The sequence below is a fragment of the Microcaecilia unicolor genome, chromosome 7 (assembly GCF_901765095.1).
Source record: "Microcaecilia unicolor chromosome 7, aMicUni1.1, whole genome shotgun sequence".
In the NCBI taxonomy this organism is placed as follows: domain Eukaryota; kingdom Metazoa; phylum Chordata; class Amphibia; order Gymnophiona; family Siphonopidae; genus Microcaecilia; species Microcaecilia unicolor.
This window is the reverse complement of record NC_044037.1, coordinates 200,748,380-200,775,587: the sequence shown is the minus strand read 5'-3', so window position 1 is coordinate 200,775,587 and position 27,208 is coordinate 200,748,380. Positions and strand designations below refer to the sequence as shown.

The following is a 27,208-nucleotide window of genomic DNA, read 5'->3' as shown; positions in this document are numbered from 1 at the left end:
GTACCACCAGGCTGCTGCGGTAGCCCGATGGTACTTCCTGTTTAGCGAGTGGTAAGCCCATGTTGGGCTTACTGCCACATAGTTAAAAGGATCCTTAATGCATGAGAAAGCATTTGCCACAAAATGCATTAAAGTGTTTTGTGGCAATCTCCCCTTTTCCATGCACTACCCATGCACTGTTTTTTTTTTTAATATTTTTTGGAGGTGGTGTGTCATAGACACTTTCTGATTACTGAACGCTATCTGGATAATGCAGAATTAATGTATTAAGTATGGGTTTAGTGCACAGGAATGCCCCTTTTTAAAATGTGCTAAACCCATTTTTTAAATTCATTTTATTAAAAGTGCCCTTATATGCGTATAAGTTTGATGGCTGACATCTACTACATAGCAACATAGTAACATAGTAAATGACGGCAGATAAAGACCTGTACGGTCCATCCAGTCTGCCCAACAAGACAAACTCATTTTACATGTTATGTGATACTTTATACTTGAGTTTGATTTGTCCTTGCCATTCTCAGGGCACAGACCGTAGAAGTCTGCCCAGCACTTTCTTGTACTAAGTTCTGAAGCTATTGTCGAAACCCCTTAAAATTTACACTCCAGCCCATCTATATCTAGTCAGTCATGATCAGAGCGTAGACTGTAGAAGTCTGCCCAGCACCGGTTTTGCTTCCCAATTACCGGCATCGCCACGTAATCTCCTCTAAGATTTCGCTGATCCATTTCTTATAAACAGGATTCCTTTGTGTTTATCCCACGCATGTTTGAATTCCATTACCGTTTTCATCTCCACCACCTCCCGCGGGAGGGCATTCCAAATATCCACCACCCTCTCTGTGAAAAAATACTTCCTGACATTACTCCTGAGTCTGCCCCCTTTCAACCTCATTTCATGTCCTCTAGTTCTACCGCCTTCCTGTCTCCAAAAAAGGTTTGTTTGCAGATTAACACCTTTCAAATATTTGAAGATCTGTATCATGTCACTCCTGTTTCTCCTTTCCTCCAAGGTATACATGTTCAAGTCAACAAGTATCTCCTCATACAGTCTGCAATGCAAATCCCATACCATTTTTGTAGCTTTTCTTTGCACTGCTTCCAGTCTTTTTTCATCTTTAGCAAGATACGGCCTCCAAAACTGAACTCAATACTCCAAGTGGGGCCTCACCAACGATTTGTAGAGGGGCATCAACACCTCCTTTCTTCTGCTGGTTATACCCCTATCTATGCAGCCTAGCATCCTTCTGGCCATGGCCATCATCTTGTCGCATTGTTTCTTCACCTTTAGATCCTCAGACACCAACACCCCAAGGTCTCTCTCCTGAGTCGCTTACTAATTTCTCTCCTCCTATCCGGTATCTCTCTTTTGGGTTTCTGCACCCCAAGTGCATCACTCTACACTTCTTGGCATTAAATTTTAACTAAGTGATATAAAACTAGAAGAACTTAAGTAAACTTCCTAAGTCAAACAAATACTCGCTAGATTTTGAACATTTTGTTTGCAGTTTCCCTTTCTGACGACACTACGCGAAACTCAGCCAGAGTCAAAGGGAACCTTCACCGAGTTGGAGAGAATGGCTAGGATGAATGGACATGTTTAGGATGAATAGACTATGAGCGGTTTTTATGAAGCACAAGCACGCCATATCCTAAAGGGAAGTGATTACCATATGCATTAGTTCTTGTGTTTGTAATATCATTTACAGCATATGCAAATGTGGGAATTCATACAATTTGTAGCACTTGTTACAACGTACTTCCCTTTGTTCTATACTTGAAAATTAGCAACAGTTAAATTTTGTAGAATTGTGCAATTATGACATCTTATATACTTTATAGTATTGTGGAGTTATACTACTGAAGGTGTATATATACGAATTTATAACTGCAGTACACAGGTGCTCAAGTATTTGAACATAATAGATTTATATCATAAAAGCTATGGTTGGCTTAGATGTATGTACATACATTTCATAAGGAGGCGGAACACCTAATGTGCTATGATAGTTCCATCTGTAATTCCACCACATATTCCTTTTGGGATATAATGGTTGGAATGGGTATGGACTGAGCACATTTAAACACTTTTCACGCTGTGAGGGATAATGATTGTAGGTAGTCATTGTTTATTGTTTGATTCATTTTTCTAAGTTATTATAGCAATTAAATTTTAACTGCCAGACCCTCGACTATTCTTCTAACGTTCGGAGATCCCTTCTCATCATTTCTACTTCCTCCAGGGTATCCACTCTGTTGGCTATTTTCGTGTCATCCGCAAAAAGGCAGACCTTTCCTTCCAACCCTGCAGCAATATCTCCCACAAATATATTAAACAGAATAGGCCCCAGCACCGACCCCTGAGGAACTCCACTGCTCACCTTCCTTTCTTCCGAGCGGATTCCATTTACCACCACTCTCTGCCATCTGGCGGTCAACCAGTTTCCTATCCAGTTCACTACTTTCAGTCCTAAGTTCAACCCTTTCAGCTTATTCACGAGACTTCTGTGGGGGACTGTATCAAAGGCTTTGCTGAAATCCAAGTAGATTACATCTAGCGCATGTCTTTTATCCTGTCACCCAGTCAAAGAAGTCAATAAGATTCGTTTGGCAGGATTTTCCTTTGGTAAAGCCATGTTGTCTTGGCTTCTAGAAAGTTAACTATCCTTTCTTTCAGCAGCGACGCCATTATTTTTCCTACCACCAACGTGAGACTTACCGGTCTGTAGTTTCCCACTTCTTCCCTGTCTCCACTTTTGTGGAGAGGGACCATATCTGCTCGTCTCCAATCTCGCGGTACCTCTCCCGCCTCTAAAGATCTATTAAATAAATCTTTAAGAGGTCCCGCCAGGACCTCTCTGAGCTCCTTCAGTATCCCATCCGGCCCCATACCTTTGTCCACCTTCAGATTGTCAAGCTGTTTAAAAACTCTTTCTTCCATAAATGACGCAGTATCCATTCCATTCCCAGATGTTCCCTTGGCAGCCAACTGCGGTCCTTCTCCAGAATTTTCCTCCACAAACACCAAAGAGAAATAACTGTTTAGCACGTTCGCTTTATCTTCATCACTCTCCACATAGCCATTCTCATTATCTTTCAGTCTCGCAAATCCATTCCTATCTTTTCTCCTTTCTCCAATATATCTGAAAAAGGTCTTGTCACCTCTCTTTACATCTTTAGCCATTTTTTCTTCTGCTCGCGCTTTCGCTAGCCATATTTCCCTCTTCGCTTCTTTGAATTTAATCCAATAATCTTTTCTGTGATCCTCTCGTTGTGTTCTTTTGTATTTCTTGAACAAAGCCTCTTTTGCTCTTATTTTTTCAGCTACTTGTTTGGAGACCCATATAGGCTTCCTGCTTCTCTTGTTTTTGTTTACTTTCCTCGCATAAAGATTAGTCGCCATATTTATAGCAGCCTTTAGCTTGGACCACTATTTTTCCACATCTCCTATGCCTTCCCACACCAACAGCTCCTTCTTCAGGTATTCCCCCATTTTATCAAAATCAGTACGCCTAAAATCCAGTAGAGTTTTGTGCGTCCACACTCCGCCTTCGCCCTTATATCAAACCATATGGTGTGATGATCACTATTACGTAGGTGGGCACCCACCTGGATATTGGAAACACTTCCTCCATTCGTGAGCACTAGATCCAGCATCGACCCTTCCCTCGTGGGTTCCGTCACCATTTGTCTGAGCAAGGCATTTTAACAGGCGTACACAACCTCCCTACTTCTTTCCGATTCTGCAGATGGGACTTCCAATCCACGTCAGACAAATTGAAATCTCCCAACAGTAGCACCTCCTCTTTCATAACAATCTTTTGAATATCTTCTATCAGATCCTTGTCTAACTTCTCCGTTTGCGCAGGAGGTCTGTAGATAACCCCCGTGTGGATACAGGTTCAGTCTTCTCTTTCCAGGACGATCCATAAAGCTTCTTCCTTTCCCCAGGTTCCCCGCATTTCAGCTTCTCTGATATTGTCTCTCACATACAGCGCCACTCCTCCACCTCTTTGGCCCTCTCTATCCTTCCTAAAAAGATTATAGCCCGGTATGGTCACATCCCATTCATGGGAATTGTTGAACCACATATCTGTAATAGCAACTATATCCAAGTTTTCTTCAAACATCAGGGCTTGCAAGTCTTGAACCTTTTTACATAGACTACAAGCATTTGTGCTCATTGCTTTCCATGTGCTTAGTGAGTTTAGGTGTTTTTCTATATTTACATGACCTTTCCCTCTGCCATCATGTTTATTCTGGGGGTGACTTTCTGACATCCCTTGTTTCCTTTTGTCATCCCCAACCTCTAGTTTAAATGTCTAGAAGCATACTGTCTGAATTTCTCCCCAAGGATCCTTTTTCCCATCACCGAAAGATGTAGCCCATCATTGCAGTACATCCTGTTATTTTTCCACCTATTACCCCATGCTCCCATGTATCTAAAACCTTCTTCTTTACACCAAGACTCAAGCCACTTATTTAATTCCACTGTTTTGCGTAGTCTTTCCTTTCCCTTCCCCCACATAGAAATTACTTCAGAAAAAGCTACAGTTCGAACCAAAGATTTCAGTCCCTCCCCAAGCTTCTGGAATGCTCTCTGTGCTGTAAACTTGCTATTGTTGGCAAGGTCATTTGTCCCCAGGTGAATTACAACATCAGCGTTTGAAGCCTTGCTATCTTCTCAGATCACTTTCAGTATTTGGTCTGTACATCTTACTACTACTACTACATCTTGTAGCTGAAGATCCTGGAAGACATTTCACTAGGTTGGAACCCCTGAACTGTGTTCCTAAGTTAATGTCTCTGTTCATGGAGTCCTCGATCAGTAAGAATTTTCTGGCTTTCACCAATCTGTCATTATTTGAGGGATGTTTCTTGGGTTGTGGTACTTTCATTGCCTCTGGTTCATTTTAATATTTTGGGCCCTAAGATATGTAGAAATAAAGATCAACAGGTAAGTCATATATACCTTTTTATTGACTAAGGGCCCTGTTTACTAAGCCTCACTGTAGGCACGCACACTTTTTACTGTGTACTAATGATAGAGACATCCATTATATTCCTATGGGTGTCTCTATCATTAGCACATGCTAAGATGTATGCATGCCTACAGCATGGCTTACAGGGCCCTAAATAGATAAGTCACTGCAAAAACAGACACATCCAACCACAATAGTAGAAATCAAATAAAAAAGCGGAGGAATAACAGGCTAGTAATAATTGAAAACCTTTAATTATATCATTAATTAAAACAATAACAATATAAAATACACAGCGTGATGAGAAATGAGCTGCATCAAATTATACCAAGAGTCTAGTTGATGTTCAAATCACAATAAGGCTGTCATGTTTTGGCACTCTGGCCTGCTCCAGGCGCACATTAACTAGTTATTCAAACTCTGGACATATGGAAAAACATCTACCTAAAAACACAGAAGAACCCTGTTTTATGTAATTTTTCAGCTGGCTTGCTGTTTTAAGTAAAAATCTTTTATTCGGGGGGGGGGGGGGAAGAGGAGGGGGGAAGGGAGGGGAGGGAAGGGAAGGGGGAGGATTAACAAGGGGAATACATGGGATATGGGATAAAGGAAAAAGATGGGGAAACGCCATGTGCGGGAGACAGGAGACTGTCCCTCCCTACCTCTCTACCCTCATCTCCCCCTACGTTCCTATCCGTAACCTCCGCTCTCAAGATAAATCCCTCCTTTCAGTACCCTTCTATACCACCGCCAACTCCAGGCTCCGCCCTTTCTGCCTCGCCTCACCCCATGCTTGGAATAAACTCCCTAAGCCCATTCGCCAGGCCCCCTCCCTGCCCATCTTCAAATCCTTGCTCAAAGCCCACCTCTTCAATGTCGCCTTCAGCACCTAACCACCATACCTCTATTCAGGAAATCTAGAGTGCCCCAACTTGACATTTTGTTCGTTAGATTGTAAGCTCCTTTGAGCAGGGACTGTCCTTCTCTGTTAAATTGTACAGCGCTGTGTAACCCTAGTAGCGCTCTAGAAATGTTAAGTAGTAGTAGTAGTAGTAGTAGACGTGATTGTAAACTTGGTAAAGCTAAGGCTGCTAAAGGAGAATCTTGCTATTAAGCGATGTGTATGACTATATAAGAATGTAAGTACATCGAACAAACCTTGCAAGCATTTTGTGTTTCTGATTTCTGTAATGTGTGTTTCTCCACTTAATAAAAATATATTTTTTAAATCTTTTATTCAGAGCACTTTTTTTTTTATAGTTTCTGCAATTCCACTGTCCTTTTCTGCTGCTTTAGTTGATTTATTTCTATTTTTGACTTTTGGGCTCATTTTCGAAAGAGAAGGACGCCCAAATCGGTATAATCGAAAGCCGATTTTGGACATCCCCAACTGCACTCCATCGCAGGGATGGCCAAAGTTCAAGGGGGCGTGTCGGAGGCATAGCAAAGGTGGGACTTGGGCGTGCCTAACACTTGGATGTCCTTGACCCATAATCGAGAAAAACAAGGACGTCCCTGATGAACACTTGGACATTTTCACCTGGACCTGTTTTTCTTACAGCTAAGGCACAAAAAGGTGCCCGAACTGACCAGATGACCACCGGAGAGAATTGGGGATGACCTCCAGTTACTCCCCCTGTGCTCACTAACCCGTCCCACCCTCATAAAACATCTTTCAAAATATGTCGTGCCAGCCTCAAATGTCATACTCAGGTCCATCACAGCACATGCAGATCCCTGGAGCAGTTTTAGTGGGTGAGTGCACTTCAGACAGGTGAACCCAGGCCCATTCTCCCCCTACCTGTTACGTTTGTGGAGGAAACAGCGAGCCCTACAAAACCCACCGGAAACCCGCTGTACCCACATCTAGGTGCCCCCCTTCACCCATAAGTACTACTACTACTATTTAACATTTCTAAAGCGCTACCAGGGTTGCGCAGCGCTGTACAATTAACAAAGAAGGACAGTCCCTGCTCAAAGGAGCTTACAATCTAAAGGACAAAACGTGCAGTCAATCAAGATTGAGGCAGTCTAGATTTCCTGGATAGAGGTACAATGGTTAGGTGCCGAAAGCGACATTGAAGAGGTGGGCTTTGAGCAAGGATTTGAAGATGGGTAGGGAGGGGGCTTGGCGTATGGGCTCAGGGAGTTTATTCCAAGCATAGGGTGAGGCGAGGCAGAAAGGGCGGAGTCTGGAGTTGGCGGTGGTGGAGAAAGGTACTGAGAGGAGAGATTTGTCCTGTGAGCGGAGGTTACGGGTAGGAGCATAAGGGGAGATGAGGGTAGAGAGGTAGTGAGGGGCTGCAGATTGAGTGCATTTGTAGGTTAGTAGGAGAAGCTTGAACTGTATGCGGTACCTGATCGGAAGCCAGTGAAGTGACTTGAGGAGAGGGGTGATATGAGCATATCGGTCTAGGCGGAAGATAAGACACGCAGCAGAGTTCTGAATGGATTGAAGGGGGGATAAATGGTTAAGTGGGAGGTCAGTGAGGAGTAGGTTGCAGTAGTCAAGGCGAGAGGTAATGAGAGAGTGGATGAGAGTTCGGGTGGTGTGCTCAGAGAGGAAAGGGCGAATTTTGCTGATGTTATAGAGAAAGAAGTGACAGGTCTTGGCTGTCTGCTGGATATGGGCAGAGAAGGAGAGGGAGGAGTCGAAGATGACTCCGATGTTGCGGGCAGATGAGGCGGGGAGGATGAGGGTGTTATCGACTGAAATAGAGAGTGGAGGTGGTAGTGATGTACAGGTGTGGGTAGTGAGTTTTGGGGAGGTTTGGGGGGCTCAGCACACAAGGTAAGGGAGCTATGTACCTGGGAGCAATTTATGAAGTCCACTGCAGTGCCCCCTAGGGTGCCCAGTTGGTGTCCTGGCATGTGAGGGGGACCAGTGCACTACAAATGCTGGCTCCTCCCATGACCAAATGGCTTGCATTTGGTCATTTCTGAGATGGACGTCCTTGGTTTTGAAAATCACCAAAAATCATAAACAGCCATGTCTAGGGACATCCATCTCTAAGGACAACCAAATTTAAGGATTTGGACGTCCCTGACGGTATTTTCCAAATAAAAGATGGACGACCATCTTGTTTTGAAAATATGGGTTTCCCGGCCCCTGGATCGGGACGTTTTGCAAGGACGTCCAAATTGAAACGAAGACGTCCCTTTCAAAAATATCCCTCCACATGTCCCTTTTTAAAACTCTTTTTTCTACATCCTTGTGGTCACCATGCTCAGTGGATACACCTTTTATGATCCTAGCACAATTTAGATGTTTCTCTGGAACTATGTAAGACTGGCACTGGATGGTTAAAAAATGGATCCAGCATAACATTTGTGTTTTCCACTGGATATATTGATTTTCTCAGGCTGATGTTTTTTGGCTTCTACAATGAATAAATAAAGTGTTATGTATCATTTTTCCATTACATTTTGTCTATTTCTTAAGGGGACCTTTTACAAAGCTGCGGCAAAAAGTGGCCTTTGCACACCCTTATGCAGGTATTTTCCATGTGCTTAGGCCACTTTTTGCCACGGCTGGAAAATGGATGATTTTTCTATTTTCGGCATTAACGGCCACATACTAAAATCCCCATGACCGAGGTCAGCAGGAGCAAAACAATAGTGGAGAATAACAGCCATTTGTGCAACCAAAAGGACTTTATTGCCAGAGTCAACAGCATGTACACAACGACCCGACACGGTCATGTTTTGGCACAAACAATGAAGTATGAAGAAAACTGGGAAATGGACCAATAACTTCAGAGACTGGGACAGCTGGATCATATACAGAAAATGTTTTATTACAGACTCGACACAGATCTGTGTTTCGGCCACAGGCCTGCCTCAGGAGTCTAAAAGAATATATAAAAAGATAACATGTAAAACAAACAAATAATAAAATACTATTTGTTTGTTTTACATGTTATTTTTTTTATATATATTCTTTTAGACTCCTGAGGTAGGCCTTTGGCTGAAATACAGATCTGTATTGAGTCTGTAATACAGTGGGGGAAATAAGTATTTGATCCCTTGCTGATTTTGTAAGTTTGCCCACTGACAAAGACATGAGCAGCCCATAATTGAAGGGTAGGTTATTGGTAACAGTGAGAGATAGCACATCACAAATTAAATCCGGAAAATCACATTGTGGAAAGTATATGAATTTATTTGCATTCTGCAGAGGGAAATAAGTATTTAATCCCTCTGGCAAACAAGACCTAATACTTGGTGGCAAAACCCTTGTTGGCAAGCACAGCGGTCAGACGTCTTCTGTAGTTGATGATGAGGTTTTCACACATGTCAGGAGGAATTTTGGTCCACTCCTCTTTGCAGATCATCTCTAAATCATTAAGAGTTCTGGGCTGTCGCTTGGCAACTCGCAGCTTCAGCTCCCTCCATAAGTTTTCAATGGGATTAAGGTCTGGTGACTGGCTAGGCCACTCCATGACCCTAATGTGCTTCTTCCTGAGCCACTCCTTTGTTGCCTTGGCTGTATGTTTTGGGTCATTGTCATGCTGGAAGACCCAGCCACGACCCATTTTTAAGGCCCTGGTGGAGGGAAGGAGGTTGTCACTCAGAATTGTACGGTACATGGCCCCATCCATTCTCCCATTGATGCGGTGAAGTAGTCCTGTGCCCTTAGCAGAGAAACACCCCCAAAACATAACATTTCCACCTCCATGCTTGACAGTGGGGACGGTGTTCTTTGGGTCATAGGCAGCATTTCTCTTCCTCCAAACACGGCGAGTTGAGTTCATGCCAAAGAGCTCAATTTTTGTCTCATCTGACCACAGCACCTTCTCCCAATCACTCTCGGCATCATCCAGGTGTTCACTGGCAAACTTCAGACGGGCCGTCACATGTGCCTTCCGGAGCAGGGGGACCTTGCGGGCACTGCAGGATTGCAATCCGTTATGTCGTAATGTGTTACCAATGGTTTTCGTGGTGACAGTGGTCCCAGCTGCCTTGAGATCATTGACAAGTTCCCCCCTTGTAGTTGTAGGCTGATTTCTAACCTTCCTCATGATCAAGGATACCCCACGAGGTGAGATTTTGCGTGGAGCCCCAGATCTTTGTCGATTGACAGTCATTTTGTACTTCTTCCATTTTCTTACTATGGCACCAACAGTTGTCTCCTTCTCGCCCAGCGTCTTACTGATGGTTTTGTAGCCCATTCCAGCCTTGTGCAGGTGTATGATCTTGTCCCTGACATCCTTAGACAGCTCCTTGCTCTTGGCCATTTTGTAGAGGTTAGAGTCTGACTGATTCACTGAGTCTGTGGACAGGTGTCTTTCATACAGGTGACCATTGCCGACAGCTGTCTGTCATGCAGGTAACGAGTTGATTTGGAGCATCTACCTGGTCTGTAGGGGCCAGATCTCTTACTGGTTGGTGGGGGATCAAATACTTATTTCCCTCTGCAGAATGCAAATAAATTCATATACTTTCCACAATGTGATTTTCCGGATTTAATTTGTGATGTGCTATCTCTCACTGTTACCAATAACCTACCCTTCAATTATGGGCTGCTCATGTCTTTGTCAGTGGGCAAACTTACAAAATCAGCAAGGGATCAAATACTTATTTCCCCCACTGTAAAACATTTTCTGTATATGATCCAGCTGTTCCAGTCTCTGAAGTTATTGGTCCATTTCCCACTTTTCTTCATACTTCATTTATTCTGTGGGATTCTGTTGTCCATCCACCAGGTGGATTTTTCTTCCTTGTTGGCACAAACAATGCCTGCATCAGGGGTCTAAACTCTCTATAAAAACAAGAATAAATACAAAAATAAATAATCACATACAGTAACATTAGCAAATCACGTAACAATATATATAAACACATACAAATAATTTGAGATGTCTAATAAATGAATCAATAAATGTCGGTTTCAGACAGGTGAAACACCTTGCAACACCATTTTAATGACATTTGATATTATTTGATACTATTTGATATTATTTGATATTATTGATTTGAATATGTTATGACTTTGTTTACATATTTATATTTTACGTATGCTATCTGTTTTTATTCCTTTATACGCTTTTGAGATGTCCATATGAGATTTTATATATATATATATACATATATATATATATATATATATATTTGCAATATTTATGTTTTATATTTGTTATTATATTTGTTTTTATAGACTCCTGAAGAAGGCACTATGGCACCGAAACACGGCTGTGTTGAGTCAACCATTTGCAATAAATATCATTGTTTAATTAAATTATATGTCTCCCCCATTGTTTGGATAGAGCCTATCTTCCCCACCCCTCCTCTGTTCCCTGTACAAATTAGCAGGCATGATTGTGTGTAGGTACTTTTCCTGGGATAATTTTCAAAGTGAAAGTATTTGTGTACTTTTGCTTTGAAAATATTGTAGCATCCATGGAATGAAAAATATTTTTTGCCAAGGCAGGCAGTTATAAAATCACTCCTTAAAAGCAGTTAACACACAGTAAGAAACAGATGTATCAAGAGCATTCCAATCATGCTTGAAGTTAAATTTCAATACAACTGAAACAGGCTGTTTCAATTACCTCAAAGTAGAGAAGCAGGAATTGAGCAGAATATATTAATATTTGATATTCCAATAAACACATGCATTGTCCCTATAGTAATCTTTACCTCATACTGGTTTAGGAACATGTGCAGCTGCTGAACACTGATTCTCATATCTGTCTCATTGAATTCATAGGGAATATTCCAACCCAACGGACCAAATTTTCGCCTTTCTTGAACTAGGGCATGGAAGAAACAGAGGCCGTACAGCAGCTTTTTGAATTCAGGCTTTCAAAACCAGTCCCAAGAAAATTAAAGAAAACTAAAATTAGTTTGTTTCTGTAAAAAAGATAATCATAAATCCACTACAGTGAGACATAATTATGTTTTTTAATTATTTTTTTCCTATCTACTCAATGCACATATACACCTGAGATGACTATTGTTTTCCACTTTTGCAGTAAAATGTTTGGGGTGAATATAAAACAGTTGTTAATTTGAAATAGATATCAACTTGGAGTCTGCATTCAGCTGCAAGTCTTATATCTTTAAACTTAGATAAAATTCAAAAACCTGATAATCTATAGGGTCCGTTTTCAGAGTTCAACTATCAAACTCCTGGTGATCACTGCTTAAAATCCAGCTTTTAAACATTCTTATTCAGTAGCTACATGTACTGTAGCCCTCTAATTTCACAAAGTGGCTAGATTTGGCTGGATATAAAAAGGATGGTTTTAGAGGTGCTCCCAAAACAGGCTTACATTTTATCAGGTATGCAACAGTTTTCACAGAACATGTTTAAATGTTATCAGGTTATCAATTGTCATTATCTCTGTTGGTAACCTAGTCCAGACATCTGTTCCCTCAGTATTTTATCATGTTTCTTTTGTACCTTTCTGCCTGCAACTCTTTGTCCTTGAATTTCTTTTTCTATGGAAAATTTCACATTCCTATACAGTGGTGTGCTGGAGCCAGTTTGCACCAGCTTGCGAGAGACGTTTGTTATTTTTTTTCAGACATTTGGGCTCAGGTGCCCTCCTGGCAGCATCGGCGGCGCCCCTGTGGCTTTGGTCATCTTCATCCCTCACACAGCATTCCTCTCTCTCACTTTATCCTCCACCTGGACCTCTCTTCTTTTGCTGCGAATCTGGGATTAATTTCTTTTTAAACCAGTGCAGCAGGAACGGGCTGCTTCAGCCAATCCTGGGGGGCCTTCCTTCAGCCCTTGGGGGCAGGGCAGGCTGAAGGAAGGCCCGTGGGATTGGCTGAAGAAGTCTGCTCCTGCTGATGTGTTCCAGCACTGCTTAAAGAAAAATTAATTGCTGCAGTCGGCACTTGGCAAAAGAAGATGGGCAAGAGGCAAGGAAATACGAGAGCAGAGAGGTGCTGTTCTTTCTGGAGGGGGAAGATAGATACTGCATCTTTGGAGGGACAACAAGGGAGGCAGCCAGTTAGGTACTGCATGGGATGGGGAGAGAGGGAGAGAGATGCTGCATCAAGAGGGGTAGGTTGGGTGGTAATTCCGAGTTTGGTATGCGCCGAATCCCATGGTAGAAAATATTTTTCTATCTTCTACTGCAGGGGGCATTTCTGGCAATAATCAGCAGTGTGGCCACATCGGGGCACATTGCATAGTTATCGCATGGGTAGCACGTGAGCCCTTACCACTAGATCAATGGCTGGCGGTAAAGGCTTGGGCTATAAGTAGGCATGCACTAGTTTTAGTTTTTACGCATGCCCATTTCCTGCACCATTAAAAAATGGCCTTTTATTCCCAGCCATGGTAAAAAGTGGCACAGCGAGTGCCAAAAAGACATGCTCACACTACTTTTTACTGTGGCTTTGTATTACACTTAACTGGATAAGAGATAATCAGTCACATAAACCTGGATATTCAATGCTGGTGCCTAAACATGACCAGCGGCAGCAACAAAAATGCTGATTGATGCCCACTGAATATTTACCCCAATAATTTTAGGAGTCCTTTTACCAAGTTGCAGGAAAAAGGGCCCTGCACGAGTGGCAGGAGCCGTTTTTCCCACTCGCCAGTTCTATTTTTTCTGCAGCTGGTAAAATCCCCCCCTCCCCAAATGACCATGTGGTGAAATGGGGAGCCCTTACTGCCAGCAATAAGGGCTCCCGTGCTAATTCGGCGGCAACTGGGCAGCGCATGGCGATGCCTGCTTATAACTGGTTTATCACCGCGCAAGTCATTTCCATGGGTTTACTTTTTCCCCCAGAAATGTTGCACGCTCAGGCAGGACTACCACTGGTGGCCGCATTGGGCTGGCGGTAGTCCTGGAAGAGTGAACAGTAAGCCTGCATTGGGCTTACCGCCGCTCTGTAAAAGGGCCCCTTAGAGACTTACAAGTTTTTTGCAGCTGGTAAAGAACTCAACGTCGGAGATGGGGTCCATCAGGTAAGAGCGGATAATATTGGCACGTAAACCTTTTGGTGCCTCATTCGTCATTTTCACTCCATTCTGCAGGACAGATACAGGAAAATTTGGAGATGGATAGCTGGTCAGCCAGAGTCGGAATTCTGGATGCGTTGTCTCAGGATTTAGCTCCTTTGAACAGAGAAGAGATTAAATTGAATATCAAGGTCTAAACAGAACAGCTAAATCATAAAAGTAAATCTCTTTGTAGAATATGTAAACGCTGTTATGCAATATTTCCTAACCTGGGCTCTGAAGTTTTTAAGAATGCTAATCTATTTAAAGATGAAAGCTGGCAATGGTGTACAATTAGGTACAACTGGGTTTTTTTCTGTTCCTGGAGGGTTCACCATACAATATAAAGGGATTATGGTGACATGTGTACCTAGGACCTTTTAAGTGAAGTGCACTGCAGTGCCCCTTACGCTGTGGGATATCTGGCCAGTCTACTGAAAACGCTGGTCCCTAGATATCCTAATGGCTTCTTTTTGTGCGTTTTTCCCTATGACTTTTTTTTTCTTCAAAAATCGAACCTAAAGAAAGATGCACGGAATACAAAAACATCTAGAAAATTGCAATTTTTGAAACAGAAAAACGTTTTTCTGGTTTGAAAATTGCTCTGTCTCTCTATTTTTGGATGTTTTTCACAAAATGTCCAAAATCAGACTTAGACGTCATATTGAAAATGCCCCTCCTCAGAAGTACGAGCATTTATACATGTAAATACCAGATTCTGCCAAAGTCCACATCCATAGGGAGTCGATTATGGAGCCAAGCTCCAAAACTGTTAATGTTTTAAAATTTTTGAGGTGGTTTTAAGTATCAGAGAGATAAGCACTATTGTCCCTCAATCACTCCTCCAAATCAAACATTAGGTCCAAATGAGTAGTTATCTGACAATTATGAGTGACTTGGAGCAGGTGTTTGCTTACAGGAAAATCTTTTAAAGGTACATATATTGTCATTGCAAAATAGAAAATACACTCATACTTTAAATCCCGCCCAAAAGGTGTCCAAAACACACCCCTTGGTATTTGTGCAAGCCATAGTTATACATATGCAAGTACTGGCTTTTTAAAAGTCGCTTCTTAAATGTTTGCTGATTTACAATATAAACTGGCGCTTTAAACATGTAAATAGTGTCCAGTCCTTCAAAATAACATCTCTTGTATTTGTTCAAAGAAAGGCCATATTCAGTTTACCTCGCAAAGCTTTTCCAGTGTTGGCATCCATGATGTTGCTAAATGACAGTTTTGTAGAACTACCCAGCTGCCTTCTTTTATTGCCTTCTCTGACATTCGCATGGCTATAGGTCCTTGGCCTTGACCAAGCGATAGAGAGCTAAGCTTTGATCCACCAAATCCCTGTATATAAAAGAAAAAATGAGGGTCTGATCACACTTCAACTTAACTTAAACAATACACACTTATGCAATACTTTTCATTGGGACAAAATCTATAGGCACATTTTATCCACAAACTAGAAAATACACACGTACTTTCACTTTGACACTTGCTGTAGGCGTAATGCTGCCAGAGATATCTGCACCCACTTTCTGTGTGGGCAACTTTTTTCACAGAAAATAATGCACATAGAATTGAAAACAACGTATCATTTTCTGGTCCCACTCAAAACATCACCCTCCTAAAGGACAAGTCCATAGACCGCTATTAAATGGACTTGGAAAAATTCCGCATTTTTAGGTATAACTTGTCTGGAATGTTTTTACGTTTGGGGAGCGTGCCAGGTGCCCTTGACCTGGATTGGCCACTGTCGGTGACAGGATGCTGGGCTAGATGGACCTTTGGTCTTTCCCAGTATGGCACTACTTATGTACTTATGTACTTCCCCAGGAATATGTCAACAAAACGTGACTAAAAATACACATGCTATGTACTTATTAGCCATACTGTGGCAAGGGCAATTTTCTGACGTCAATTTACATATGCAAATTGCTAATAACTTGCATACATGGTTTTTAAATGCTCAGCAAGAGGGGAAGTTATCAATGGCTCAGGACATGGGACTGGGGATCTGGATGCCTGGTTTCTAACCCAAACACTGCTATTGATATGTTGCATGATCATGGGCAAGTAATTTTACCTTTCTGCTCCTTAGTCTACCACCTATATTTGAAGTAATATTATTGTTTTCTACACTTTGGAAGCTGCCATACAGGAGCTAGTACTATAAAAAAGGCGCCAACATTTATGTAGCAAGGACACGCTTAAATGACCAGAACACCAGCACATACGCATGTAAATGCCAATATTCCAGCTAAGTGCTAATGGCACCTAAATGTGATTGCACATAGCTTGAAGGTGGGCATACATATGGGTGGAGTCTGGCTGGGACACACAGTTACGTTCACAAATTATAGAATACTATAATTAACATGTGGGGTTTTTTTTTTTACCAATCCAGGCATGAGTAGTTACATCAGCTCTATGACAGAATAAGTGGTAGGTGCATATTTGCCCTGCTACACTAGTATTCTATAAAGGAAACTAGGCATCTATTCTCCTTTATACAATATGTTCCAGGTAGGCATTATAGAACTGTTCTCAAAGTATGCAAGGTAGAGCTATGAATTAGCATCCATGCTTGTGACAGGTTATTTCATAATAGGTTGCCCATGTAAATTTTCCAAAAAAAAAGGCATCTGTTTTATAACAGTAATATAGATGATTCTGCCCCTAGTAACACATAAATGTTATTGCACAAATTAACACTTGCTTATAAATGCATTCGTATATTCCATGCATGTACTTTATGCATATACACACATTTCTTAAAATAGGCATGTACCTCACAACTGCACCTTAGCTCTCACCACAGTCTAACTCACTATAGAGTGGAGGAGTAGCCTAGTGGTTAGTGCAGTAGACTGAGAACCTGAGGGTGGTATGTTGATTCCAGGGGTGTAGCCAGCTCTCCAATGTTGGGGGGGGGGGGCTAGAGGTGGAGTGAGAGTGGACTGAGGGGACAACATACCCCCCCCCCACACACACACACACACACACCTCGGTGTGTTTAAAATAATACCTTTGCTGGCAGGGGTACTAAAGCCAGAACTGTAAACACTACAGTGGGTACTAAAATATCAGTGCACCTACTGGAAAACTAAATAAACCTAATAACTACAGATTGATCCTACACAGACATTTAGTGCTAAAAGAATATCTGATCTCTTTCACACACATAGAACCTCACCAAGTCTAAGTAATCACAAACTAAAGATAGAAATATGTAGAAATTAAATTTAACTCCCAAGAAGCCTTTAATCACCTCACTCGTCCCGTTTTCCAGATCATTTTTAAAACTTTTAAATAACACTGGTCCCAGTACAGATCCCTGCGGCACTCCACTAGTCACCCCCCTCTATTGAGAAAAATAGCCATTTAACCCTACCCTCTGTTTTCTGTCCAATCACCTATTTGTAATCCACAGAACGCCATTGCCTCCTATCCCAAGACTTTTAATTTTCTCAGGAGTCTCTCATGAGGAACTTTGTCAAAAGCTTTCTGAAAATCTAGATACATTACATCAACCAGCTCACCTTTATCCACATGTCTATTTATGCCATCAAAGAAATGAAGCAAATTGGTAAGGCAAGACTTCCCTTGGTTGAACCTATGCTGACTCTGTCCCAATAAACAATGTTTGTCTATGTGTTCTGTAATGTTATTCTTTATAATAGTTTCCACTATTTTCCCTGGCACTGAAGTCAAGCTTACTGATCTGTAATTAACTGCATCACCCCTGGAACCCTTTTTAAAAATTTGCATTACATTGGCAGGTACTATGGACGATTTTAATGACAGGTTACAGATCATTAACAACAGATCAGCAATTTAATGTTTGAGTTCTTTCAGTGCCCTGGGGTGTATACCATCCGGTCCAGATGATTTATCACTCTTTAACTTGTTGATTTGGTTCAGAACATCTTCCAGGTTAGTACCAGTAGATTTCTCAGCATCTTTTGACACTATGGATCACAATATCATGATGGCAGAAACAGGTATCAATAGAACAGTACTTGCTTGGCAACAGTCCATACTGTTTGGGGGTAGTGGGTTTTTTTTGGGGGGGGGGACTCAGCAGACAAGGTAAGGGAGCAATGGTGTGATGTGTACCTGGGGGCATTTTATAAAGTCCACTGTAGTGCTCCCAATGATGCCCTATTGCTTTCCTGGGATGTCACTTTTCTACTATCTACCTAATACCAAGCTTTCTATTTTTTTTTTATAACATCTGAGCCTTGTGTCTATTGTTTATCAGTAGATTTCGGCTTTGAATTCAGATCTATAGTTAAAAAGGAGGTCTCATTATATATATATATAAATACCAGAGTGCTATTTTTCTATACTTCATAGCAAGAGTGTACATTCCCTAATTACCTGTCCCAATACAACTGAAGCTTTTACCTCCTCAGTGCATGTAAATGGTTTCATCCCTGTGTGGATTCTGATGCCATGTAAGGCTTTCTTTCCAACCAAAGTTTTACCACACTCAGGACATGTAAATGGTTTCACTCATGCATGTATTCTCTGGTGCATTGTGAGGTTTACCTTCTGACCACAGCTCTTACCAGACTCTATATATGCAAATGGTTTCTCTCCCATGTGGACTTTCTGATGCGCTTTGTGATTTACATTACAACCAAAGCTTTTACTACATTTTTTGTTTGAAAATGGACCAAACAATAAAATGTCCAAATAACAAAATGTTTTTCCAAACAACATTTTCAAAAGGAAAAAAGAGAAATTTTTTTTTGTAGAAAATGACCTTTCCTGTTCTGATTTTGGACATTTTACAAAAAAACATCCAAATTCAGACTTAGATGTCATATCCAAAAATGCCCCTTGTGCATTTGAGTTGCCCAAAGTCACAAGGAGCAGCAGTGGGAATTGAACCCATGTTGCCAGGATCAAAGCCAACTGCACTAACCATTAAGCCACTCCTCCTCTGTTTTGGATGTTTTGCATTTGGACATTTTTTTGTTCGAAAATGGACCAACCCCACCCCCCACCCCCACCCCCCCCCCGTCCAAATCACAAGATGGCCATAGTATTTTCAACACAAAAGACAGACGTCTATCTTTTTTGAAAATGACCTTCTTTCCTGTTCAGAATTTGGACGTTTTTATAAAACGTCCAAATTCTGATTTAGATGTTTAATTGAAAATGCCCCTCTCTGTAACTTTGTAAGCCTAAATGCTTTGAAAAGGAGCCCCACAGTCACCTATTTGGTTCAATACAATACAAATATTCACTTCTGCCCCACAAGGTCCCATATGAGTTCTATACGATTTACAAGTTAAAGAAGCTGGGCATTCCCAGGGAAACTACAATTATGTCTTATAGTTGTGTATTGATAGTGCATTATTAAAATGATTTAATAAAAATAATAAAAATATAAGTTTTAGGAGCCCTTTTAAAAGAATTGTAATGAGTAATTTTCCTACTACTCAATAGTAAACAATTCCACCGGTAGATGGACTAGAATGAAAACAAACCATTGAATACTGTTTTGTAGACTACTTGTTTTGGGTTTGGATATTGTAATAATAGAGGAAGCCTATATGATAGAGCCCTATTCTTATAGGTAGGATTTATAAGGCTTGCCAAATACTGGAGAAAAACCATGGAGAATATCTACCTCAAGCCACTAGCCGAGCTGATTTGGTCGATGGGCACTCAGTTCTACATCTACACAGATGATGTACAGCTACTCATACCCACTGAACCTGACTTTCCCACAGCCCGGAATAAACTGACTACCTGCCTAATCTCAATTTAAGAATGGGCTAAAAATAACAAATTTTGCCTGAACCCAAATAAAACTGAGCTTCTATGGGTCCCTAACACAAGTGGGCACATACTTGACAACAAAATCTATTTTGGGAAATATAAGTTCTCCCTCAAATCACAAGTCAGGAACCTTGGAGTACATATAGATTCAACATTAACTCTGATCCCCCAAATCCAAGCAACCTTCAAGAGCTGCTTCTATCTTTTGTGACAACTACGTTGCCACTCTCTTTACACTGGGAAGGCAGATCTTGTCTCAGTTGTGCATGTCATATTAACATCAAGACTGGATTACTGTAATGCACTCTACACTGGTCTGACTACAAAGGGTCTGCACCAGCTCCAATTTATTCAGAATGCTGCAGCAAGACTATCAGAAGGTTGTAAGCGATGTGACCACATCATACCTTTTTTGCATACATTTCACAGTACAGGGCTAAATTTCAAACTCTTTCTGATCTTCAAGGCCCTTAAAGGAAATGGCCCATAGTACTTGAAGAATAGGATGATCCTCTACATACCTCCAAGGACACTAAGGTCCTCCAAAGGAGTATCCCTAATCACACCCTCTCCAATAGACATCACTCGATGTGATACCCACCAGCGATCCACACTCTGGAATGCACTCCCTGAAAGGCTTCACTTAAAAAAAGAATACCTCTACTTCAGGAAGCAGGTAAAAGCTTGGCTCTTCAACTAGGCCTTTAATAGAAGAAGCAACTAGCTTGCTAGTCACACACAAGGAGTGACACTAGCTGCACATAATATAGCAGGACATGTTTGTTCACACCTACAGTAGCTAAGATAATTTTCAAGCACCATTCAGACCTTATGCAACTTTCTTTATATTAGTCCCTTTATTTTCTTACTCCTGTTACTCTATCTTACCTGTCTATTGAGCCAATTTACAAAGGCATGGCAAGCCCACCATGGGCTTGTCACATGCCAATTCAGCACTATTGCCAGGCTACTGCAGGAGCCCAGTGGTAGTGCCTGCCTCTACTGCGTGCCATTTCTGGTGCTCACAAAATACTTTTTTTTAGCACCGGGGACTTACCCGGTGGTAATTGGGCAGCCTTGCACACTGCCCGATTACCACTGGGTTAGTGCGGAAGCCCTTACTGCCTCCTAAATAGATGGTGGTAAGGGCTCCTCCCCAAAAAATGGCCATGTGGCAAGTATTTAACTTACTGCATAGCCATTTCCTTTAGAATCTATTTACCTGCTGCAGTAAAAGGGGACCTTGGTGCGAAGAAAACCCATGCGCCAATGCCACCATAGGGGTCTTTTCACTGCAGTTTGGTAAAAGGACCCCTATATGTTCCATCTTTGCTTATACCCTATGCTGTCTATTCAAATGTTTTATTGCATATTGTGTTGACAATGTAAGTAGTATACTATGCCATACTTTGTATTGTTATTTGAATATTTTTACTGCTGTAATTGTCTATTGTTTATGCTTGTCTTATTCTTGCTGTACACCGCCTCGAGTGAATTCTTTAAAAAGATGGTAAATAAATCCTAATAAATAAATAAAATAAATATTTCTGTTTTCAGAGGTTTTTTTACTGGAATGGTGTACATATAAATACAAATTAAAAGAATTTCAAGTGTCAAATTCTTCTCTCTAGTTGCTCATAAAAACATTTTTGAATCTTGAGAACCATAATTATTTTTTAGCCACATAACTGTGTAACAGAATTTATTGAGAACAGTTTGTTGTAATATCACAATTTTCTTCATAATTGCACTTGTTGTTTTGATGGAACACTTTCCACATGAAATTACTATTATTATCAGAACAGAGAAAACTGGTTTAAAATATACTTTTTGTATGCTTAATTTTCTTGAAACAAAATAACGACAAGCTCAGTGCTAATGTTGCAGAGTTGAAAAATGTTATGGGATATTGGGAGTGTTTGAAAGCTGACACTGATTCATTGTACTTTTAAAGTCAGAAACCATACAAAGGGCTTCTTATACAATGCATGCCACACTACTGATTCTCCGTGCAGCAAATGAAAGGAAGGCCGTTCAGTTCCAAGTGACACAGTTTATGTCTGAGCTGATCCAAAATCTGTGGGTACACTGTGGTGTGAAATCTGTACGTACTACCCCATACCACCCTAAAATTAATGGGTTGGTGGAAAGATTTAATGGGACATTAAAGGTGAAATTAGGCCTTACCTGCTAATTTTCTTTCCTCTAGACCCTCCAGACCGGTCAAGACGCTTGGGTTATGCTCGCCTACCAGCAGAGGGAGACTGAGAACACTAACTTCAAACTATGTACATATAACCTGTGCCTAGCCATCTGTCGTCAGTATCCGCTTAGCAAAGCAGAAAACCAAAAAACCTGAAAACGAGAAAAAAAATCCCTGTACCTGGAAAACCAATAGTCAAACACCAACAGTGTGCCTCCACAGACGGAACGTCCAAACGTCCCGCTCTGTACTGTTTTAGAGTCAAAGAAATTCTCTCCAACCACACTAAACTTGAAAGAATAGTCATAGCAGAACACGGCTCAAAAGCACTTCTGATAATACACAGGGCGGGCTCTTGACCGGTCTGGAGGGTCTAGAGGAAAGAAAATTAGCAGATAAGGCCTAATTTCACCTTCCTCCTCAACCCTCCAGACCAGTCAAGACGCTTGGGAAGTACCAAAGCAGTAGAAACTTAAGGGTGGGACCCTCGAAAAGCAGAAGACAACACAGCCGCTCCAAACCGAGCATCCTCTTTTGCCTGAACATCAAGTCTGTAATGCTTCACAAAGGAATGGATGGAAGACCACGCCGCTGCCTTACAAATATCCTGCGGAGGAATAAAACTACTTTCCGCCCAAGAAGCAGCTACCCCCCGAGTAGAATGAGCCTTAAGCACCGAGGGCACGGCACGGCGTTTCAACAAGTACGCCGACGTAATAGTCTCCTTCAACCACCTAGCCAGAGTAGCCTTGGAAGCTGCTGCCCCTTTTTTGGGACCTCCAAACAACACAAACAACCTATCCGATGCTCGAAAATCCTGCGTTCTGCGGACCGTAAAACGCGCCGTACATCCAACTTAGCCAGCCGACATTGCGTAAGATCCCCAGCGCGATCCCCCAACACAGGCAATGAAATCACCTGGTTGACATGAAAAGCAGACACCACCTTAGGCACAAAGGAAGGAACCGTCCGTAAAGTCACTTTCTCCTTAGCAAACGACAGAAAAGGCTCCCTGCAAGACAGAGCCTGAAGCTCTGAAATCCTACGCGCCGAAGAAATGGCCACCAGAAAAACCGCCTTCAAAGTAAGATCCTTACATGTAATGGATGCCACGGGTTCAAACGGAGGTGCCACCAACGCCTCCAGAACCAAATTCAAATCCCAAGGCGGAACCAACGGACGACGAGGCGGCCGAATCAACTTCACTGCCTTCAGGAACTGCCCCACATCAGGAGAAGCCGCCAAGGAAACTCCCCGAATCTTACCTCTAAAACAAGACAAGGCAGAAACCTGCACTTTCAGGGAAGAGAGCGACAGCCCCCTCTCCAAGCCATCCTGCAGAAAATCCAAAACTTCCACCACCGAAGCACGCAAAGGGACATAAGCCCGCTCTTGACACCAATTCTCGAAGGTGCGCCACACCCGCACATACGCCAAAGAAGTAAACCTCTTGCGAGACCGCAACATCGTATCAACCACTCTGGGCGAAAAACCTTTCTTTCTCAACCGGTGCCTCTCAAGAGCCAAGCCGTAAGCAAGAACGGAGAGGGATCTGCCATCTCTATCGGCCCCTGAACCAGTCGCACCCGAGGCCCCAAGAGAATCGGATCCTGCACCAGCAACCGCATCAGATCTCCGTACCACGGACGCCGGGGCCAATTGGGCGCTATCAGAACCACTAACCCCGAGTGACGACCGATCCGCTGCACCACGCGGCCCACCAGCGGCCACGGCGGGAACACGTAGAGCAGCTGCTGAGTTGGCCACGGAAGCACCAACGCGTCAATGCCCTCGGCTCGAGCATCCCTTCGACGACTGAAGAACCGCGAGACCTGCGCATTGTCGGCCGACGCCATAAGATCCAACACTGGCCGACCCCACTGCAACACTATCTGCTCGAACACGGAGGGATGGAGAGCCCACTCTCCGGGATCCAACGTATGCCTGCTCAGATAATCTGCACTTACGTTGTCCACCCCTGCCACGTGTCCCGCTGATAGACTCTGCAGATGAACTTCTGCCCATGACAGCAACTCCGTCGCCTCTACAGCTAACCCGGGACTCTTCGTTCCCCCCTGTCGATTTACATAAGCGACAGCCGTGGCATTGTCTGAAAGAACCCTGACTGCCTTGCCGTCCAGAAGACTCTGAAAGGCCCGAAGAGCCAACCGAATAGCTCGCATCTCCAGGCGATTGATGGACCAACTCGCCTCCTCCAACGTCCAACGCCCTTGGGCAACCTGACCCAGACAATGCGCCCCCCATCCTGACAGACTTGCATCCGTGGTCAGTACCACCCAATCAGGAGTGTCCAACGGCATGCCCTTCGCTAGATTCGGAGAGTGGAGCCACCAGCGAAGACTGCACCGAGCCACCTCCGGCAGTGAGAGCCTCTCCTCCAAACTCTGAAACTGAGGAGACCAGCGAGACAACAACGCTACCTGTAACGGTCTCATGTGGGCCCTGGCCCAGGGCACCACCTCTATTGATGCCGCCATCAGACCCAGCACCTGAAGATACTCCCGCGCCGACGGCGCCCTCTGAGCTCGGAGCTGCCGGATCTGAGACTGTAGCTTGGAGATGCGAGGAGCTGTCAAAAACACACGGCCTCTCTTCGTGTCGAAACGGACTCCCAAATACTCTAGGGACTGCGACGGAACGAGGTGACTCTTGGCCAGATTGACAACCCAACCGAGAGACTGCAGAAAGGACACCACCCGACCGGTGACCTCCTCGCTCTCTGATTTTGATTTGGCTCGAATCAACCAGTCGTCTAGGTTCGGATGGACCAAAATGCCCTGCAAATGCAGCGCAGCCGCCACCACTACCATGACCTTGGAAAAGGTGCGAGGCGCTGTCGCCAGGCCGAACGGAAGAGCACAAAATTGAAAATGTCTCCCCAACACCACAAAGCGAAGAAAACGCTGGTGTGCCTCTAGGATGGGGATGTGCAAGTAAGCCTCCGTCAGATCTAAAGACGTCAGAAACTCTCCTTCCTGAACCGCTACAATGACCGAGCGCAGCGTCTCCATTCGAAAGGAAGGAACCTTCAGAGCCGCATTGACCTTCTTGAGGTCCAAAATGGGCCGAAAAGCATCCTCCTTTTTGGGGACTACGAAGTAAATGGAATAACAACCCGTACCTCACTCTCCTGGAGGAACAGGAACTACTGCTCCTAACTCGACCAGACGCGCCAAGGTCTCTCGCACTGCTCTCGCCTTGCGCCTGGAATGACAAGGAGACACGAGAAAGAAATCGGGCAGAGGACCGTCGAACTCTAACGCGTAGCCGTCTCGCACAATCTGCAGCACCCACTGATCTGAGGTGATCTGGACCCACCTCTGGTAAAACAAGCGCAAACGAGCCCCCACGCGAACCAGAGGTTGGGTCCCCAAACCATCATTGTGAAGGACGGGACGCTCCGGGCGTTCCCGACGAGGAACCTCGCCCTCCACGGCGACCACCTCGAAAGGACTGAGTTCTCTGGAAAAAACGACCCTTAGTCCCCCCGGAGGACCTGCCAGGCCGATATCGTCGAGCTTCCTGAAACCGTCCGCGCACCGCGGACCCCCTAGCAGCCTTAGGACGAAGCTCCGGAAGACGAGGAACCTTAGCATCACCAAGACCCCTCACCAACTTATCCAACTCTTCCCCAAAAAGCAAAGAACTTTTAAACGGCAGCGAACACAGCTTTGCCTTAGAAGCAGCATCAGCCATCCAGCCCCGCAACCACAGGGCCCGACGAGCAGCCACCGCCAGGGTCATGTTCTTAGCCGAAGCTCGTAACAAATCATACAGTGCATCAGCCATGAAGGACGACCCCATCTCCAACCTTGCCAAATCTTGAACTAAGGAGGCCCTATCAGCCGGCGGGCAATCCAGCAGCCGCTCCGCCCAGCGGAAACACGCCCGGGCCACCAGGCCTCCACAAACCAACGCCTGCAGCGCCAAAGCAGACAAATCAAAACTCTGCTTGAGAAACGTCTCCAATTTCCTGTCCTGCGGGTCCCGCAACGCGGCCCCCCCATCCACAGGAATAGCCGTAGCCTTAGTCACAGGCGTCACCACGTCATCCACGGTCGGAGGCCGGAGGGAATCTCTATCCTCCTGCGGAAGCGGGTACAACTTAGCCATGGCACGAGCCACCTTACACTGATCTTCTGGTGAACGCCACTCCTGGGTAATCATTTCCCTCAGATCCGCGTTCATAGGGAAAGTGCGAGATACCTGCCGAATCCCGTTCACCAAAGGATCCTGCGACCCGGCTGTCACTGGAGCTGACACCTCAAACTTGAGAGTCGATGACACCTGCTCAATAAGTTCTGTCAACTCTTCTCGGTGAAAAATGCGGACCACCGAAGGGTCCTCCCCAGGCACAGCAAGCTCCTTCTCATAACCAACCAACGGCCCCTCATCCTCCTCCAGGGGACTAAAATTGCCCTCTGACTCCGGAGGGGAAAAACTTTCCAAGTCCTCCGACCACTCCAAACGTGGTCTCTTAACACTGGCACCCCCCGTCCCAAGACTAGGGGGCTCTGCTCGCGACGGCCCCGCCTGCCAGGCCTGAAATAAACTCCAAATAAAATCCGGCGGGAAACCCATCCGACCAGGACCGTCCCCCCCAGAAAAACCGGACAACTGACTGCCTAAAGGTCCTCCGACCAACTCCGGGCCTTGCGGTGCCGATTCCAAAATGGCGGCGGTTCCCGCCAAAATCGGGACCGCCGCCGCGCTGCCAGACTGAGACACTGCTGGCTCTGGAGGGCCCGACGCGGGAACCTCCACCGCTAACACCGGCAGAGCGGAGGAAGAAGACTTGGGTTCGCCACAGAAACGGCAGGAACCGCCAACCACTTCAACCCCCCCCCGGCGCGCACAAAATCTGCATCGCAGCGGCTTTCCCGCCATCGCGCCTAAACAAACAGCTGACAGCCCACTCACCAGAAGCCTGCAAAACAGCGCCCCAAAGCAGCTGAACAACTCCGGAACCCCAGATTGCAGCTCACTCAGCTCTCCACACCGCCTGGGCCTTCAATCTTAGAGAGACTTTTTTTTTTTTTTGTCAAAACTTTATTGCAGCCTGAAATTGAGCCCTGCTGCTGCTAAAACTAAACGGCACTCAAGGCTGCAGCACAGAACTGCAGCCGAGGCACAAAGCTGCCCAAACGGGAGAGCCAGTTAGGGGGAGGGACCCGGCCACCCGGGTGTGACACCCCAAAGGGGACAATGGCAGGCCCCACCGGACCCACCAACCCCCAGC

At 44.0% G+C, this 27,208-nt stretch overlaps 1 protein-coding gene across 1 annotated transcript in view; it reads right to left on the bottom strand.

Annotated features, from left to right (window-relative positions):
* DNAH7 (dynein axonemal heavy chain 7) overlaps positions 1 to 27,208 on the bottom strand; it is a 525,690-nt gene that overhangs the window by 40,977 nt on the left and 457,505 nt on the right. The window contains 3 exon segments of the mRNA XM_030210108.1: positions 11,622 to 11,783; positions 13,864 to 14,064; positions 15,135 to 15,296. Coding sequence (XP_030065968.1) covers positions 11,622 to 11,783; positions 13,864 to 14,064; positions 15,135 to 15,296 — 525 coding nt within the window.